General features: G+C 34.3%; 3 protein-coding genes across 9 annotated transcripts; 1 reads left to right on the top strand and 2 right to left on the bottom strand.

The window, feature by feature from the left end:
• The first annotated feature begins 135 nt into the window (after window positions 1-135).
• Window positions 136-11555, top strand: LOC103484247 (uncharacterized). 5 transcript variants are annotated; one of them, XM_051088488.1, is made up of 13 exons: window positions 136-278; window positions 786-1419; window positions 2391-2575; window positions 3104-3184; window positions 3291-3332; window positions 3441-3485; window positions 5123-5209; window positions 6121-6247; window positions 6340-6417; window positions 7216-7341; window positions 10263-10327; window positions 11088-11157; window positions 11308-11555. In XM_051088488.1, the coding sequence occupies exons 1-13, from the start codon at window positions 243-245 to the stop codon at window positions 11400-11402; spliced, it is 1671 nt and encodes a 556-aa protein (XP_050944445.1). In that variant the 5' UTR covers window positions 136-242; the 3' UTR covers window positions 11403-11555. The 5 variants fall into 5 exon arrangements, with proteins under 5 accessions (XP_050944445.1, XP_008439444.1, XP_050944444.1 ...); XM_008441222.3 differs by having other exon boundaries at window positions 11046-11157; XM_051088487.1 differs by having other exon boundaries at window positions 3288-3332.
• LOC103484248 (protein PHLOEM PROTEIN 2-LIKE A9-like) lies at window positions 11536-12538 on the bottom strand. The gene is made up of 3 exons (XM_008441223.2): window positions 12412-12538; window positions 12148-12263; window positions 11536-12069 (listed from the first exon to the last, which is right to left on the bottom strand). The coding sequence occupies exons 1-3, from the start codon at window positions 12433-12435 to the stop codon at window positions 11700-11702; spliced, it is 510 nt and encodes a 169-aa protein (XP_008439445.1). The 5' UTR covers window positions 12436-12538; the 3' UTR covers window positions 11536-11699.
• A 2661-nt stretch (window positions 12539-15199) lies between these two features.
• On the bottom strand, window positions 15200-17920 carry LOC103484244 (uncharacterized). 3 transcript variants are annotated; one of them, XM_051088483.1, is made up of 9 exons: window positions 17828-17920; window positions 17329-17620; window positions 17109-17258; window positions 16837-17013; window positions 16608-16696; window positions 16462-16526; window positions 16216-16318; window positions 15630-15740; window positions 15200-15523 (listed from the first exon to the last, which is right to left on the bottom strand). In XM_051088483.1, exons 2-9 carry the CDS (start codon window positions 17411-17413, stop codon window positions 15398-15400), a joined length of 906 nt encoding a protein of 301 aa, XP_050944440.1. In that variant the 5' UTR covers window positions 17414-17620; window positions 17828-17920; the 3' UTR covers window positions 15200-15397. The 3 variants fall into 3 exon arrangements, with proteins under 3 accessions (XP_050944440.1, XP_050944441.1, XP_008439439.1); XM_051088484.1 differs by having other exon boundaries at window positions 17329-17626; window positions 17828-17899; XM_008441217.3 differs by lacking the exon at window positions 17828-17920 and having other exon boundaries at window positions 17329-17730.
• Between the last annotated feature and the right edge of the window lie 481 nt (window positions 17921-18401).

Raw genomic sequence — 18401 nt, 5'->3', positions numbered from 1 at the left:
GGCACGGCTAGGCTATGAGGTACGTCGCCATGAGCTGACACGGTTGAGGCACGGCACAGAAATACGAAGAAGAGAAGGCGATAATAGGATACTTCCATTCCCATGGCGGATTTCACAATATTCAGCTTCGTGTTTTTCTTCAGCTTTGTCCTCGTCTTTTCACCTTTTCTTATTATTTCTCTAATTATTCCTTTAATCTCTCTTCTCTTCTCTTTTCCCCTTCATTCACATTCACATTCACAATGGTGACTCCCAAACCTAATCCACCACGTCTTCAGGTCTCACTTTCCTCCTCCCTTTTCTCTTCTTTCTTCTTTTAACTGCATTTGAAGAAGTTTGTTTTTCTAACATTCCACACTTCAAAATTTTGATAAAATTTACAAAATATGTGGAATCCTGACTATCTGCATATCCATTACATGATTTTTTTTTTTTGTTAAAGTTTCGTTTACACGTTCATCCATGCAAACATTCAAGAGCAGTCCTATGAGAATCAACCACAAAAAGTACAAATAAAACCTTAATCTCCGTCGACGAAAATTTTAACCATTTTATTTGCAGATAAAACAGCAATTAGTTTACTTTTCTAATGACTAAAAGTTGGGGATGATGGTGTTGGTAACTATCTTGATGTATAAGCAAATTGCGCTATCCATCGGCTCATTTCTAATTTTTTGGAACTCAAACTACAGTTCAAATTATTTCGATATCATTACACTATGACTACTGGCTCCATCTCTTTAATTGGAAGACAAAATTGATGTGAAATGAGTGATTATTTGCAGGAGCCATATATTGGTAACAAAGACAATCCACGTTTTGATTTTCCGGTAGAGGGCCATGATTTTGCTTCTAGCACCGGTTCCCAAGAAAGTATAAATGGCCAGAATGCTTTTCAGTTTACATCAGATTATGGTGACGTCAATATTAGAAATAGAAAACCGAATTTAAAAACTATCAACAAAGATACAGAACCCCAAATGGACGATCCAGGCTTGGATATTATTTTTGAACCCTTTGAAAGATCATCATCTGGAAGGTGGTTAAAGGGTGGCAAGACATCACCCTTCGCTTTTCGAACTATTTTTTCGAATTTGAACCTTGATTTGGAAGATCTTGATAATAGAACAAAGAAACGTGAGCCTGGAACCTTTCACGAATATCAGACTCTTGCCAACCCAGTTAAGGCCTGGATTGAAAAGTCTTTTAGTGTGAAGAAAAGGAAAGAGGACTTCTCTGGCATCTCACTTCCTCAGTCAGCAGCTTCATTTTACTATGGGTGGTCGCCAGTGATGGAAGTTTCTGAATCATGTGAAAGCACAGAACAGCTCAATGTTTATCTGAAATCCAAAAGGGAAGATGTTAATGCTGGGGTCCCTGGAAGATTTCTGCATGTTGTGATAGGAAAAGATGTTTCAGGTGATACTTTCGACCGACTCTTATTTTACTATTCTTTGTAGATCTCTTAACGTCTATGATATACTTTAGGAAATCATATGTGCTAACTTTCTTTGTAGTCTTAATCCTTCTGAAGTTTAGCATACATTTTTCTATATGATAATATTGGTATACCGTTATGGTATTATGGAGACTTTGAAGGTATTCAACTAGAGGTTTGTCCATGGTGCTGTGAGATTTAACATGATTTTGATGGTTTCAAACTGTTTGGTTGATTAATTTGTTGAAAATAAAAACATCACTGTGCAGCAGGCACCCTCCTAAGCTAGTGAACGCTTCAAAAGTAATTTGCTCAAGAACATAAACCTACTCTTTATTTATGTGTACTAGTTCATTATAAATTGAAAGGAAACTTGAATTCTGTTTATTTCATGTCACGACCGGAAATAGAAATTACCTACCTTTTATATAGATTTCTTTTGGCTATCTAATTTAATGGAAAAACTTTAAAAATAGATGATACAAATGAGATGGTAAAAATTGACTTCGGAAAATGGGAAATTGGGTTAATGTTGAGTTTTGTAAATTAAAACAAAATCAAATCTGTCGGTACCGCCATTTCTTTCTACATCTAACTTCAAGAGCTTCTCTTAATCTGTCTGCTGAAATATTTCAGCAATGCTAAATAGCCCAATTTCTTTGTATATATGAGAGATACAGCAGGACCAATTTTCCTTTTGGTCTGTTGTACCTGAGACCATACAAATAGCTAATTGAAGGTCATATTGATGAACATAATGATTAATACAACTTCATATGTAAAGCATGATAATTATTTTTTTTATTCATCTCTAAAAAAGCTCGTTACGCTTGCCAAATAATTTTGAAAATATCAATTGCTTTACTGATTTTCTATTTGTTTATTTCAAGAACTCCAGTAGATTTCTAGTGGAACCTAATATATATCTAACTTATTTTCTGGCTTCATACAGATATTGGGTCAGTTGTGTCTACCATCATGTATGCTTTCTACTTGAATGAGACACAAAAATATGATGAGTTTTGCACTGTACCTGTTATCAACATGAAGAGAACGGATCTAAATTCTCATTCTGAACTTAAATGGCTGCTCGATTCCTGTCAGATTGATACGTCATCTTTGATTTTTGTAGATGAGGTTTAGTCCTTTGCAATCTTTCTGAAGATTATTATCCGATTTTCATTTATTTTTAATGTTATTTATTTATGATACTCTTAACTCTACAAAGAAGGCTATGATAATTTGAGAAAGGTGTTAATTATGCTTCTTGATCTTGCCCTGAACTTAATACATGTCTTTTCAATTTTGTTTCCAAGTTTGTAACAATTTCAATATATTCTTTTGAATATATGAAAATAATTTTTGTTTTATTTCATTTTTTCTCAAAAGTATCAAAGCTACTTTGATTTTTTCAACAGTTATTTTTTCATTTTTTCTTTAAGAGTGAAATCCAGTTTCAATCAATCTATCTATCTTTACATAACATAATGTAAGCTCTATGGCCGTCCAATATTGGGTTATATGAATAAGCTTATGCTGTAAGTAAGCATGAAAGGTGTAACCTGTGGTCTAGTAGTAAAACAATATATGCTAGCAGATTTGTTCTTTGAGCTTTGGTTCTGAAGTGTCACTCATTTTAATATGGTCTACAAAATATCTTCCCAGATCGACCTATCATATTATGAATTATTTGGAAGTCTTAAGGTAGTTCTACTAAACAGCTCCAAACTTCCTGCTAAACAAGAGGTAAGCTCCACATTTGGCAACGGTTTGACAACTTGTTTCTGGAAAATCTGGTCTTCTGTTACCAATACTTATGAAATGTCCATTTCTATTTTTCTTACAATAGCAGGCGCTAAAAGAGGCTGTTGTTGAAATCTTTAACTGTAATAAGGTGCACATAATCATTTCTTTCGGTTAGAATTGAAGGATTTTAGCTATTTCCAAACATCTCGAAATCACGAGAAACTAACCATTCATATATTTTCCTTTTGTCGTACAGGATGAATCTATATATCCTTGGGTCGAGAATATTACAATCCAACAGGTCTGGCATTTGTATAGTTTTATGAAATTTTTTCCCCATATTTCTACCTAAAGTTATCAAGTCCATTGAATAGAACATTTGTTCAGACATGTCATGCTACTCAAAAAAATAAAGAGAAGAAAAGTACACATATAGAACACGATGGCATTGACTGGTGTTAGATTTTATAATTAGATTTACCAATATCTTAAGCTTTTGAGTCGATCAACGATTTATGATGATACCAGAGTAGGTTGGTTCAAGAGATTTTGTGTTGAAACCCATGCAATGTAATTTCCTCCCTAATTAATGTTGATTTCCACTTGTTGGGCATTCTTCATATTTCAAACCCACTAGTGAGGGAGAGTGTATTGCAATTAAATTTACCTTGACCAATTAGCTTAAGCTTTTGGGTCAATTGGTGATTTAAGAAGTAATAATGCAAGTGAATTAGGGTCATGCGAGAGTGGAATTCTAAAAAGTCTTGCAAGGTATGAGAAATTGGAAGGAGCTAGTGAGGGGAGAGAAGAAAGATTCTTTTTAGTAGGCTTTGGTTTCTGATTGCAATATAAAATTTGTGTGTAGGGTTCAAATTTAACCTGCTTTTGGTGTCTTCTTGTTTAGTTCAAGACAATATGTGAGCCTAATTGCATTCATGCCATTTTATTTCTTATATCCATATCCACCTTTTCACGAGAGTGTAGCCTATTTAATGAAGGTAAAGAAAGAAAGAGAGTTGGTAATATATAATAAAGAATTAAAATTAAGAAAGTCTGTCTGTTGGTTTGATTATGGTCATGCCATACATTTCTCTAGACAAGAAATGCCTTAATTGAAAAAGAGAAATACCAAATAGGGGAGAAGACTATCAATCTATGAATCTATATTAAGGAAGTTGAATAAGGAACCTTCCACTTTGTTCCTGGAGAAGTCGAGAAGATGAGACACTAGACACTTGTAATGCAGCTCTTAAACATGGCCTATTGTTAGAAAATAGTTTTAATATAAGGATATTTTTAATTATTGCAAAATAAACCAAAATATTTACAAATATAGCAAAATATCACAGTCTATCTATGACGGGCTGTGATAGACTAAAATAAGACAGAGATAATAGTCTATCTTAGTTTATCGTGGTCTATTACAGATAGATTGTGATATTTTATTGTATTTGTAAATATTTTTAAAAGTTTTGTCATTTAAAATAATTTACCTGGTATATAATATAAAAATGTCAATAAAGTATTAGGTAAATTTTATATGAATGAAATTACAAATATTAAATGGTTGCATCCTTAAATTATAGCTAGGAACTCCATTATCATAATCATCATTAACGGTCCATTCAATAAAAATATTGATAGAAAGCAAGGGAAAAGGTTAACTACAGCACAAACTTCCAACTGTAGGAAATATGGCTTGATGCTTTGAAGAGGAATTATACGTGGGCTACCATTTCCATATTCAATAGAATTTGCCAGTTTAAATATATAAGCCAGCTGTAGTTTAAGTTAATTTTTTTCTCAAGAAAAATATGTTCAAATCTCTTTCAACTGTATGAGTTCGTTTAGATCCTTTGGTGAAAACTGGCCTAGTAAACAGTCTTCTGAAATTATGTTTCACTATATTTCTTAGCTGATATTACTTTTGTAAAACAGGGCTGTTCATGCTGCACTCTAATTGCCGAGAAGTTTGCTCAAATTTCACCCGAGATTCTGGCTGGGAAAGGATTCAGTAGACTTTTGGTACTTGCTACTCGCGACAATTACTTTTGACTTCATCCATGCATATGTATTTTGAAGGGCTGATCGAAAAACTTTTGGGAGAGCTGTTTTTCCCTATGTGCAATGCCCATCGACGTTAGATACCAAGCTGATCCCCTAGCTAGTTCTGCGTGCATTTTACACTTACCTCAACCTCAGCTTTTAAATATTTGTCTTCTCGTAGTGTTATCTTACATTCTCTACTATTATGGAAGGAAGTTCATACATTTGTGCACACACTTACATTTTATTCCGCATACGAAACTGGAATTGGAGAGTGAAAATCATGCTCTCATATTCCATTTCACATTGATTCCTAAAGTAGTTAAGGAATGGAAATAATTCCCAGGACCCGCCAAAATTTCTAACCATTCTCGTTGATTCATTTCTCTTGGTAAACAAGTCCCAGAATTTATTTATTATTTTCTTTTGCTTTCTATGTGTGGTCCCAGATTAATTGATTTTAATATTCATTTGAAGCATCAGTAAACAATAACATTTGTTGGATTCTTCATTCCAATTCCAATTCCAAATTTTTTTTGTTATATACAATATTTGACATTTCATTTCCGTTCAGACAACTCTGCGTTTTTCTTTATTCCCATTCCCATTTCATAGATGGTGTCTTAGTTCTGCCCCCCTAAACGTTTCTATGATCATGAAGCATAAAAAACCATGCAGAATTCAAAAAGCTTCCAACAATTTTCAAATTTCTCTATAACTTGACTTCAACTTTAGAAGTTTTACACGCTTGGACATCTTTCTTCCTTTAAAGTTTTCCTTCTTGATATACTTGAGGTTAGCTTCAGAGTTGATTGTTTTCCTAGTTCTGTAGGTTTCTCGTTTTCCTTTTCTAAAACTAACTCTTTTGGTGTGTTTTCTTTTCCTTGCAGCTAGCTGGAATTCTATTAGATTCAGGAAACCTAACTAGCCCAAATTGTACGTCCAAAGATAAGTACATGGCTACTTTGTTGATCAATGGTGCTGGTCGATTTGGATGCAATGGTTTTTATCAGTTATGTATGTCTATGTTTCTGTTCTTTCCAATCTTTCTTGTTCAATTACTAAACTATTATTACTTTTTCTTATATAAAAGAAATTGGTATCTACAGTGAAATTCAAGATGTACAATGTGTCCAACCATGGGGTAATTGATCTAGTACTCAAGGATTTCAAGAAGTGGACAAAAGGTGGGGACTAGACTTTTGTTTTGTCATTGTCTTGTAATTTACTTAGGTACTCTTGAGGCAGTTCAATCTCTTCAAAATTTAATGAAAAATTTAGATTTCATGCAATTCGTTTTCCTTTTACGCAGAAGGGACCACACCCTCTTAGGTTATAGTTGTCCTATGTGTTAAATTCTATCGATACAGAATTAGTATGAAAGATAGATGGTGAGTGAACTCTTTTTCTTTTCGTAGTTTATAATTATGAAATTATATGGGGCCTTAAGGTCTTGTTGTAGGAATCTCAAATTATATCTCCTACTTCCGATCCATGAGGAAGACATCACATACCCTCACCTTCTTCAATTGTCAAAGAGGCAATCAGTACTTAAAACTAGTGTTGCCTCTACGTTCCCTTCTGTGCCTAACGCAATTCTCTTTTGATCCCAGTTACTAAAGTAGTGAAGAACATGCAATGCCATTTCATCATATTCAATGAAAAACCACATACTTCGCTTGTTACATTTATATCTGTAGTCTGGAGATTTGAAGAATAAATAAATGTAGTCAGTCTGTTGTTAAACCACCAATTTGGTTTTGTATCAGCGATCAGTTTATGCAATTCTTTCTTATGTCTACATTACGTTTATGAAACTATTTTGTAAGTATGATATTTAGTGGGTGTGTGTTATATTTCATGTTTTTTGTATTAATAATTTGCTGTAAGTGTTGATACTTTAGCATAGTGACCTCTCTGACCTGTGTAGCTGCAATTCAAGGTATCTTGCTGATTCATAGTTCTTTCTGGAATTTTCAATCCAGGATCTTTGGAAAATTCTGGAAAGAGATTGACGAAGCTAGATCTTGGGATGAGTTCCATTGGAATATCAATTGCTCAATTTCTTTCACTGGAAGTTAACTCAACTCAAGACATAAAAAACTTTCTGCGTAAGTATTTGAAATTTGAATGAGATTTCATTAGTATACTTCCTGTTTCTGTTTTTGTGTCTTTCTGGTTTGAAGCATTTTTTATTGAGAAGTTATATTAAGACCTGGAGAAAATAGAAAACCCAAAAGTTCAAGTTTCCTCATTACCGAGGATAAAACTACCCTAACCCAGAATGGATGTAGACACATGACATGGGCACAGTAAACAAAAAAAGGCTAGAGATATACAATACAACAGTTAAAAATAAAGGATTTACATATGTATTGTGGTGCCTTAACATTAGTGAGCAACAGAGTTCCTGACCACATCAAAATCCTCTAGACCATATCAAAGACCAACTCACTAACAGGAGAGAGATCCAGTAGCATTCTAAATAACGATTTACAAGAGAAGTCATCAATAGGGTTAGTCTTCTACACACTAACATCCCTTCTCCCAATGTTGCATCCTTCCAGCGAAGACACAATAGAGGCAACCTCTGTTGTCTCCCTATTGGATGGACGGAAACCTAGGACACAGAGCTCCCTGACCGCACCAAAAAGTCAAAAATCAGGTGGGTTTTAAAGGAAGACAAATGATAAAGATGAGGAAATACAAAGCAAAGGGGACTGGGGACAAACCAAATGGGAGAACGAGGGAAGCTTGATCTCAATATCCTTCCAAGGATTCCAATGTGTGCCTTTAACCCCATTCACCACTAATTCAAAGGGGTGAGTGGCATTCTTACTCATAATGATTCTATGCCACAAAGATTCGGGATCAAGGGTAAAACAAAGCTTTGTTATGAAGCCTTAAACTGTCAATCTCAAATCCACTTTAGTTCACAGTTCACCCAACCACCTCCCAACTGACCAGCTGAGAACCCTTTCCTTCATCCATCCACAGGAAATCTCTCATGTACTGATCCAAGATTTTGCAAACTGAGCAAGGAGCCTTAAATAGGGAGAGATAATAAACAAAAATACCACTCTGCACATATCTGATTCAAGTAAGTCTACCCACCTTTGAAAAGCAACCTTTCTTTCAAGAGGCAAGCCCTTGAATTAGCCCCAAGAGGTAGGCCAAGATAACAAGAAGAAAAGGATCTAACCTCACAGCCAACCATGCTTGCCCACCTTCCAAGCTTATCTGTATTGTAATTTATACCAAAGATCTGGCACTTATGGTTGAGAATAAAAACATCACCGTTAGAGCAGAACAACATCATATCATTGACAAACTGGAGATCCGTAATCTCATCACAACCAACCCTAAGAGGCTCAATGATACTGATATTTCCATCCACTCCCCTTAAAGTTAGACAACTTCAGACATCTACAATAATTAAAAACAAGAAGAGGAAAACAAGTTGTCTTGTCTTAAGCCTCTAGAAGTCTGGATTGACCTTTAGGAGTTTTGTTAATAAGGATTAAGGATAGAGTAGTTCAAATTTCTAATGTAACCCCACATCCACATTCTCCATTTGCACCCAAATCATTTCTTCTCCATCACTTTATCCAAAAATTCCCAATCAACATGATCAAAAGCCTTCTGGAAATCAAGTTTGAAGATAACACCCTCCCTCCTATTAGCTCTATAGTCCTCAATAGCTTCATTTGCTATAAGAGTGTAGTCAAGAATCTGCCTGATATTTAAGAAATCACCCTGATTTTCTACAATCGTCGGGTGAACAATCTCTTGAGTCGATTTGCATGGACCTTAGCCAGGATCTTGAAGACATTAGTGATAAAACTGATGGGTCTGAATTCCTTCCTACTAGCATTCTCCTGTCTGATTCTTGACAATTATGGTTTATTTCTCCTTTATGGCATCCTACTTCCTGGAAAATAGAAAATCTTGTTCCGGTTCATCGAGGAAAAATCTCATGATATATTGATACCTCCATGACCTCCTTGGATGTTTGGGTTTGTCAACTTCTGTATTGTGACTAATAAAATCATAAGAGATGGGACGTAGCATGAAGGAGCCCGATGGATGTACCACTGTTAAGTAATGTGATAAAGTTGCCTATTCCTCAGTTCCTTCCTCCAATTCCTTCCTCTTCAAGTTGTATTTTAAAGTTTAGATTCCAATTTAGAATGATGTCAAGTACTTGCAATATTGGAAGTGGCAGTTTTGAAGTTGGTTTGCTTTGTGGTTTGATCTTGCTCTTTTGGTCTTTTTGAACTTCTTACCTTGTCTGCTCATGGGTCTTCAGTTGGCTAGGACTTTAAAGTTCTTGTGTTATCCAGCTTTTTCTTCCTTTATAGAGTTGGTTTCTTAGGTTTTAAGTGTGTTGCATTTTGATCTTCTTCTTTTTTTCGTTTTTTTCAGTTTCTATATTCTCTTGAAGGATAATGAATTTTTAAGCATTAATCTCTTTTTATTTTATCGATCAATAGTTATGTTTCCTTTTCTTAAAAACAACATTCTTACAAAAATAAGCTCACAAAAAAAGGACAAGCCCCACTAAAAATAGGGTTTCCAACTAGATAAAATACTGGCAAGAGAGTAATTATAAAATATCTTTGAACTGAAGCTCAAAGAAAAATATGAAACCTCACCAAAGACCAAATCGCATTGAGTCCCTCTCCACACCCAGAAGAACTCTAGTATTCCTCTTCACCCAAAGATCCTACAACCTCCATGAACCAAAGAAAATGACATTTCTCTTTGAAACGAGAATAGAGGAGGAACTCCCTGTTAATCAATCAAATATCTGTCTGACGATCAAGCAAAAAATCAAGCTCCTGCAATAATTTTTTATTTTTTTATTTTTTTCTCAATGAAAACCGTTGTTAATTAATAATAATAGTAACAACTACAACTACTTACTTCACATCTTTCAAGTATAATATTTTCAGCTCCTTTTCGAGATCAGCCCAACATCTTTCAATTTATTAACATCGTTCTAGCAACTTTTATTATTTTTCTTTTTCAGGTGTGGAGAAACTGCAGCTACTTGTGATTGTTTCTGGATACTATGATGCACGAAAAAACTTCAAGGTTGAAATAGATAAACTTTAGTCAAACTATGGGATAAGGATAAATTTCAAATTTAATGCCTATGCTCTTTTCTATCTTCCCCCTCATTCTTGTGATTCCTTTCTACCTATCTTTTGATCTAATCATTTAATTTCCAATTGCCTTCAATCTTTTTATCTGTGTTAAAATTCTACAATTACGTTGTTGGCATTCCATTCTGTATTAACTTGTTAGATGAGTAACGGTAGAATTTAGATGGAATGGACTCGGTTGAAAATAGAAGATGGCTCAATTTCAAAATTGAAATAAGATATAATCAAAAGATTAACCTGTCTTTGTATTTGTTAGAATTAGTGGACTTGGCCCAAGAAAGGATTTACTCTAATTTCCTTCCCTTTTTTATCATAAACTTGTTGTCTATTTATTTTCCCCTTATATCTTTTGTTAATATGAGAAATTAATAAGAAAGTTAGGTCGTGGTTTTTCTCCCGATACTTGGGTTTCCATATAACTCAGTGTCTATTTTCTTTACCACTTTCAAGAGTATTACGTGCATGTGTCTAGAAGTTAGAGCTCGTTATTTGTTTATCAGAGTGGCTGTATATTTGAACCAACTTTCAAGGATAACTGTGCTTTTTTCTAGGTTTCAAGTTTTGAGAAACTTGCATTGCTAACTGATTTCGTGTTGCTACTTCTTCTTCCCGCCTATTTCTATCTACTGTGCATATCACGTAATTAGAGGGAAATCCTAGCCGTTGCTGATTCTTTGGAGCTTATGCAGAAGCTGCTTGTATTTTTAAATACTGATACCTCCCAATCACAACTACCCCTGAAAGTTCTTCACCAAACAGGTACTTCTTCTTCCTCCTCCTGGAATAGATTTGCAGGATAATATCAACAGGTGGCGCAGCTGATAGCTTCTTGCATCAGTCCGTTGATAATTTATGCCTTTTCACTTGACATACAATTGAAATGCATATTTTCTCATGTTTGGCATGCAGGTCTCACAGATGAAATTAGAGCTTTTGAGATTAATAAGATTGCATCAAGGAGGACTATCGAACGTATATTGGAAGAATTTTGTCAGATATACTAAATCTGAGAGGCACAGACGCACAAAGCTAGATGTTTATCAATTTCCTTTTCTAAGTGTAATTAAATTCATAAATTTGACAGTAGACTTTGATTGTTGATCTAATAAGTGGAGTTGGTATATAAAAGACCAATAGTAATAGTGAAGTTTAAATGAGATTGTATGGATTATTTAGATGGGAACATACAACTGCAATGTTCAAAGAGGGAAAGAAAAAAGAAAACAGTGGTGTCACACATAGAGAAATAGAGAGTAGTGTGAAGTTTATATATAGTGTAATTAAGAAAGAGAGGAGGTGGATCAAATTTTGGTAACAAAGGCATGATGAATGCGCAAGCCTTTCTTCCATCTGCCACCCCAAATTTCGTAAAGGCCAAAGAACAGGGTGGTGTCCTGGGCTGAGACTGGAACACTGATCGAGAAGTTGCTGGGAAAGTCGGTAGGCGGCTTCCCGGCGTTGTTGATGTCGAAATAAAGCCTCTTCCAAATGTAGGATCCTGATTCTCCAACCTTAGCCATCATGAACACTGGACTGCTATCCCAACCAACCGGTTCAGAAGTTAGGCTGATCTTGAACCCAATCTTATATTTGCTCCCTGGTTTTGCCCCCCTATATATTGCTTTTACTTCAAGCCATGTCACGTTGATTGCTTCTGCATAGCACTCTTTCCTAATTACAAATCAAATCACCAACATTCAATTCTATTCTATTTTATACATTATAATACTCACAACCCATGATGCTTACTCATCGTTTGGATTCCCAATTTTCCACTGAGTGTCATCAGATCCCCATGCTATTTTCAGGTCTCGTAGTGATATTGTTACAGTCTTCGATTCATCGGTCTTCAATTCATCATTCTCCTACAACAATTTCATATCATATCATATACGTATACATTCCATTATTCAGTGATTGAGCTTCAACCCTAGTAAAACTAAAACTAAAACATTAGAATTTCAGACCAAAAGCAAAAAAGAAATAAAACAAAAAACAAAAACAAAGACGTACAGTTGGAGTCTTTTCTACAGGCATTGTTTGTGGATTGTTTTGTTTCTTTCTTCTGTTCCAACCAAGGTAAAACTCTTTATTTCTCACCCTCACCCCATCTCATTCCATCTATATATATATATATATATACACTTACATACAAAGGTGTTTCAAAAGGAATATAATCAGACAAGTATTAAAGTTTCAACTAAATCTCTTTATTTACAACCTAAGATAAACGCATCAAGCAACCCCATATCTCAAACTTTTATTTATTCCTATCTTCATGTTCACACAGAATACCACTTTCATTTCCGACGATGTATACATTTTCGACAAGATGGTTATCAATTTAATATTAAAAATTTTGAATTTCTTGAAAATATCCTTTCTGCTTAACTTTTTTTTTTTAATAAAAATATCTCACCCTATGCATCTAATGTTACCTTCTTAGTGTGAGTTTAGCCCAATAATTAATGCATCTGTACTTTTTAGGAGGTGGATAGTATGGATCTACCAAATATTTCCTGTTATAATATATAAGAAAACGTCAGAATTTTAACATTTTGTGTTTTGAAAAGAAAATCGTTAATTGAACTGTGAAGAGTAGAAAAAGGAAAATCGTTAATTGAACTGTGAAGGGTAGAAATTTGCTACCTCTGATTGTGAATAAAATGTCGAGCGTTTTTCTTTTTTGGAACATGTTATCAGTTGAGCATATAATCACATCGTGCTACCATACGTTTGTTTTCTAAATAGAAATAAGAACATATTTATAGTATTTTTTTGTTAAATGATATATATAATTTTAGATTTTAGATTTTTTTTAGTTCAACAAAATCAAACCTTTTAGCCAAGAATACAATATGTTAACTTGTTAATCTATGGTTATATTGACACTCAATTGGTGATCATTCTAAAACAATAGAGTTATTGCCGACCAATATAGAATAAAAAAAACAAAACAAAAAAGTGGTGTGTTGTGTACTGTGTGGCATAAATCGAAGCGAAAGGAATAAGGTTTAGAAGCAAAGGAAAAAATGGAAAAGACCACAGAATTCTTGAAGGATGAAACATAAAGTAGAAACTTTGGGTAATTATAGTGGATAGAAATTGTTAGAATAATTATTAATTATGTAGCAACATTTTAAAAAAATTGCAAATATAGCAAAATCTATCAATGATAGACTTCTATCGTTGATAGACTCCTATGGTTTATCAGTGATAAACCAACATTTGTTACATAGTCTATCGATGATAGACTCCTATCATTGATAGATTTTGACAAATTTTGCTATATTTGCAATTTTTTTAAAATGTTGCTATATACTTAATTATTTTAAATATAATTGCTACATTTGCAACTATCCCATGGTAGCGGCCCAAATTAAATATTGAAAAATCTGAGGGAATCAAATTCTGTGTCAATGGTTTTGGCAAAAAGGTAATTGCATTTGTTTTAAAAAAAAAAAACAAAAAACTATATTACAATACAAAAGGCGATAATTTTGGAATCAATCATTAATAAAGGACTTCATATATATTTATGATGTCACTGTCAAGTCAAGTTGGCAATGCGTAAAAACATTAAAATTCATAAGAAAGATTTCAAGACCGAAATTCCTGACTTGCGACTACAAATAGAACATATGCTTTTTCGTATCTATTTTACAAATTATAACATACCCTTAATTCCTACTTTTCTGCCTCTCTTTCTCGAATATTTCCTTCCTTTAGAATTTTCTTTTTGAAATTCGAACTGATCGGCCAAAACTTGAGCTCATGGTGTGTCAAGTCAAGTCCCTTTTGTCTTAATTTAACAAGACCTATATATATTAATCCCACATGCAAAGCTAAACGGTGAATGCTACAAAATACGATTATGATGTTTTTGCTATTCTTTCTTTTCTTTTTTCTCTTTTCTAAAATTTACTCCCAAATATGAAGAATATTAATTTAAGTTAAAAGTAAGTTTATAATGCAAATTTTTGTCTGAAAGAGAAAAAAAAAAAAAGAGAGAGAGAGAAAAGGTCTCCACTTTTTTATAAATGTTTTTTGACCTAGGTTACAATTACAAAATTACATTTATGAAATAAAAATGATAGAAGAGTTGAAAATGGTTATCATCTCAAGGTTTGATTAAAAAATTCAATTATCATTTATCATTAAGTTATGCTTACTTTGAGATAACTTGAAATACTACTTGACTAATTTTATTCCAAACACATAAGATCTTGTACTTTTTGTTGATCAGAATTTTGTTTTTGAACCCTTAGTCTCACGAAGTCGAACTCGTGTTGTTTACTCGATAAGGAAAGGGCTACCTTGCAAGCCCCTGCATGTCAACCACTTGACAAGACACATCTCTTTTGAATTCCACTGAGAAGAACATCGCTTCTACAAAGGCCTTGATTGATTATGCATGACATCAATTGCTCAACGAAAAAGTGTTAGAAAGCTATACAAGTCATTCAATTAAAAAATATGCGGTATATGGAAAATTGAATTCATCTTATAAAGCTCTTGTAACTCAGACAATATTCAAATTCCACATAATAATCAAGAAACACTGCAAGAACGTCGTAAGTGGGAAAAAGTTGTAAGCGAGGAAATCAAAGCTCTTCAAAGTATTGGAGCTTGAACTCTCACAACACTTCCTTCTAGAAAGAATGCTGTCGGCTGGTTGAAATATCAGAATTTCACTAAGGACGCTTTCAGTATTTCACAGACAGGAATAGGTAATGTTTGTTTGGCTATGGGAGCTTTAATTTTTAAGGCAACAAACATCCCGATCCTATATGGTCTGATGTACTGATGTAATACACTATGGGGACTCATACCCCTTTTTATTCATACATATAATATTCATATTCAATGTCACACAGGAAACATAGGGCAAACAACTGTATCATCTTACTTGCTTCATATTTGGCTACTACAATATATATTATATAAACAAAAGCCCATATCATAATCTTATTGTATAATAATTAGTAATCTTACGTATTCAAACTACTGCTTCCGCTACAGAGGCAACCTTCCCCAGAATCTTGACTTTATCTCCCACTTTTATGATTTTCCCCTTCCCTTCAGCTGCTATGTTCTTCCAAACCAAATTCTGGCCAAAGAAAATCTGGCAAATCATACCAAAAAAAAGGTCAAAAGATCTTTATTGTAAAATATTTTCCCCAAAAAGAATATATACACACACGTATCCCAGTTTCAGATTTAGTTCTTACTTTTCCCTTTTGTTTATGGTTTGGACGCAGGACGGTATCTGATCTCATCTTCTTTAGAGTTTCATTCGGCTCAGGTCCTGCAATTCCAGTCTCCTGGTTTATTGAAGGTAACTGAGAACAAAAGAGCAACTCTTTCAGATGCCGATTTTGTGCAAAGTGAAAACAGGTGAAAGCAATACATGACGCCTTGCCAGTGTAAAAAAGGAAAAAAAGATGCTAAGAACTCTAATTTGTAATAATAGTTAGCTCAATGATACTGATAACACATACCTTCTGACCTACACACTCCTCCCTTATGCAAATTTATATTTCCTTAAACTCGTAACTTCCTATCTGATAGTTCTTTATTATCCTTCTCATCTCTGCAAGCACTATTGGAGGCCTAAATCCATGAGTCCATTATGATATGCATGGCCACGGTAAGCATAAATTCCCCCAAAACTAAGTACATGTAGGGTGAGTAAATAGAGTTGCTTTCTTTTTTTCCCTCTTTTTACCGCTGCTTTTATCAAGCATTAGGAATTTGTTATGGAAAACTAACAGAGTCCCAGAACGGATATAATAGTTAGACAATGCAATTCAATACCTTGCAACGGGCACATAGCCTAACACCCTGAAATATGAACTTGTCTATTTCGATCTCAGTCCACAAATCCTCGGAGAATGGTTCGCAGCCATCAACGAGAATGCTAGTTTAAGGACAAAAAAAAAAGCTTAAAAGCAATAAATTAATCATATATCAGGTAATTCTTGTTGCATCCTTAAGGAGACAGCTTAAGAAATAGGATTATAAGAGATCCATTCTATAAATTAAAGAAAAGGTGGGTCATACTTAGGTCTAAAGCGATTAATTGATACGGGTTCTTTGAGAACTTTATTCAAAGCATCCAAAGATCCCTGCAACAGAAGTTGGAGTTAGAAACACGGTGAAAAAGGTAATGACAATTAGAGTTCCAACTGCGTCAATAGCTTTTATACCTGAGATATCAACATGTAGGGGAACTCATCCGAAAACATGATTTGATGTCCAGGACCATAATTGGGATCTACTTCCCTTGTTTGTGAAGCTGCAGAAGACAGAGGAAAATTGGACAAGTATATATATAGTAAAAGAAAGGAAAGGAGTCCATTGTTTTAATAGGATATGCGGAATCATTCAGTTAACACAAGAGAAGAGGAGTATTTAGTACAATATTGAAATAGAGACCTGGATTAAAGCGCACCAAACGACTGGGTTTTCCAAGATAATCTGAAAACCACTTTGATGGAGCATCTCCCTCATCGAGTGCAGAGCCAGACCATTCCCAGACAGAGACACCATCAGCATTATACTGAGGTTGAGTAAGGGGAACCCTTAAGACATCCATCCCAGGAGCTTTAATGACTGCCAAAAAGAGAAAAGGGGTTTAGCTAGAAAGAATGAAAATTAGAAGAAAGTTAATCATGAAAGAAAGAGAGAAATAGAAAGTAAATAGCAACCAAGAAAAGAGGATTGAGAAGGGCTCCAGTCATCGAAGAAAGCTTCGTTTGGGAGGTCGACCTGGACGAGAGCAAGCTTAGGCTCGACTCTCTGAGTGTAAGCCCTTCCTTTAGAGTTGACAACCAACCATTGACGGTCCCATCGAAATCCTGGGAATCACAACAATGAGGAAATGTATATGAAGGGAGAAAAAGGAAATGAAAGGCAGTAGCCAGTTACCAGTAGGGGTAAGAGGTGCTTGGGGAACTGAAATACCGCGACATGATTTGATTGGGTAAATGAAAATTGCAGACACAGCCGCCATATATAATGTAGCTACCAAAGAATTGTAACACAAGAAGGACGTAAACGATGATGAGTGATGATTGAGAGCTGATTCCACAACCCCTTTCGCCTTTAGCTTCTTCCCCCGCGCCCTACGCTAAAGTTGCCGAACAAATGATACAACCAAATCCAACCTACCAAGTAGGATATTTATTTAATTGTTTAGTTGCTGCATCACCATCAGCATCTGCATCTAACCAATGAGTAATTATTTTGCTTTCTTTTTTTGGACTGGAAACATATAATAAATGAGGAGTAATTACCAAAGCAGTCCCACACAATATCCTATCGCCTTTAATGTCGTTTATTCACACATATTTGCTTTTACACCTTATTTTATCTTTCAATTTTACATAATTCAGAATAATATCAAATTTATTTTAAGCTACCATACCTTTTTAAGATCACAAAAGAGCGCTTTTACCGAATAAATCATTGAAGAAGAAAGAAGAAAGAAGAAAGAAGAAAGAAGAAAGAAAGAAGAATATTTATGTATAGTTGTCGGCGAACTTTTGTATAATTTATTTTACAACAAAATACATGCTTAATTGACACCTCACTAATGCAAAACAATTAAAATAAATGTCGTGTACTGTACAGTACAAGAAATTGTCCAAATATTAGACACTATTTTTTGTCATTTTGTCATTTTCCCATTATCAATTGAAAAAATATATAATTAACTTTTTCTTTATCACTAACCATCTTAATTCTTTCCCAAGAGCGACATCAACCTGACACTATTAAAATAAATTAATAAAATGTAAATTACATTTTTCTTCAATGAAGATTGTTTCTAGTTGGTCAAAACTTTTTAGTGAAAGTTTAGTCATTCACATTCGAGAAATAAGTATACATTGTCCCGGTTTAGTTTGACCCACTATTGACTAACGGAAAAACAATCTGTCCATGAAATTTGTACACTGTCTCTCAAAGTCCTCAAATTAATAGTTAATCCTTTGACCAAC

This window comes from Cucumis melo, chromosome 8, assembly GCF_025177605.1.
Source record: "Cucumis melo cultivar AY chromosome 8, USDA_Cmelo_AY_1.0, whole genome shotgun sequence".
Lineage (NCBI taxonomy): Eukaryota > Viridiplantae > Streptophyta > Magnoliopsida > Cucurbitales > Cucurbitaceae > Cucumis > Cucumis melo.
This window is presented reverse-complemented; position numbering and strand designations above follow the sequence as displayed.

What these genes read in the sequence shown, in the direction of transcription:
- LOC103484247 (XM_008441221.3), top strand. Translation starts at nt 243, where the DNA reads ATGGTGACTCCCAAACCTAATCCACCACGTCTTCAG. An exon ending in GATAGGAAAAGATGTTTCAG is followed by an intron (nt 1,420 to 2,390) that starts GTGATACTTTCG and finishes GGCTTCATACAG; the next exon opens with ATATTGGGTCAGTTGTGTCT. An exon ending in AAGGATTCAGTAGACTTTTG is followed by an intron (nt 5,210 to 6,120) that starts GTACTTGCTACT and finishes TTTTCCTTGCAG; the next exon opens with CTAGCTGGAATTCTATTAGA.
- LOC103484244 (XM_051088483.1), bottom strand. Translation starts at nt 17,413, where the DNA reads ATGGCGGCTGTGTCTGCAATTTTCATTTACCCAATCAAATCATGTCGC. An exon ending in CCTACATGTTGATATCTCAG is followed by an intron (nt 16,527 to 16,607) that starts GTATAAAAGCTA and finishes CTTCTGTTGCAG; the next exon opens with GGATCTTTGGATGCTTTGAA. An exon ending in ATTAATCGCTTTAGACCTAA is followed by an intron (nt 16,319 to 16,461) that starts GTATGACCCACC and finishes TCCTTAAACTAG; the next exon opens with CATTCTCGTTGATGGCTGCG.
- LOC103484248 (XM_008441223.2), bottom strand. Translation starts at nt 12,435, where the DNA reads ATGCCTGTAGAAAAGACTCCAACT. An exon ending in CTGTAGAAAAGACTCCAACT is followed by an intron (nt 12,264 to 12,411) that starts GTACGTCTTTGT and finishes AAATTGTTGTAG; the next exon opens with GAGAATGATGAATTGAAGAC. An exon ending in ATTGGGAATCCAAACGATGA is followed by an intron (nt 12,070 to 12,147) that starts GTAAGCATCATG and finishes ATTTGTAATTAG; the next exon opens with GAAAGAGTGCTATGCAGAAG.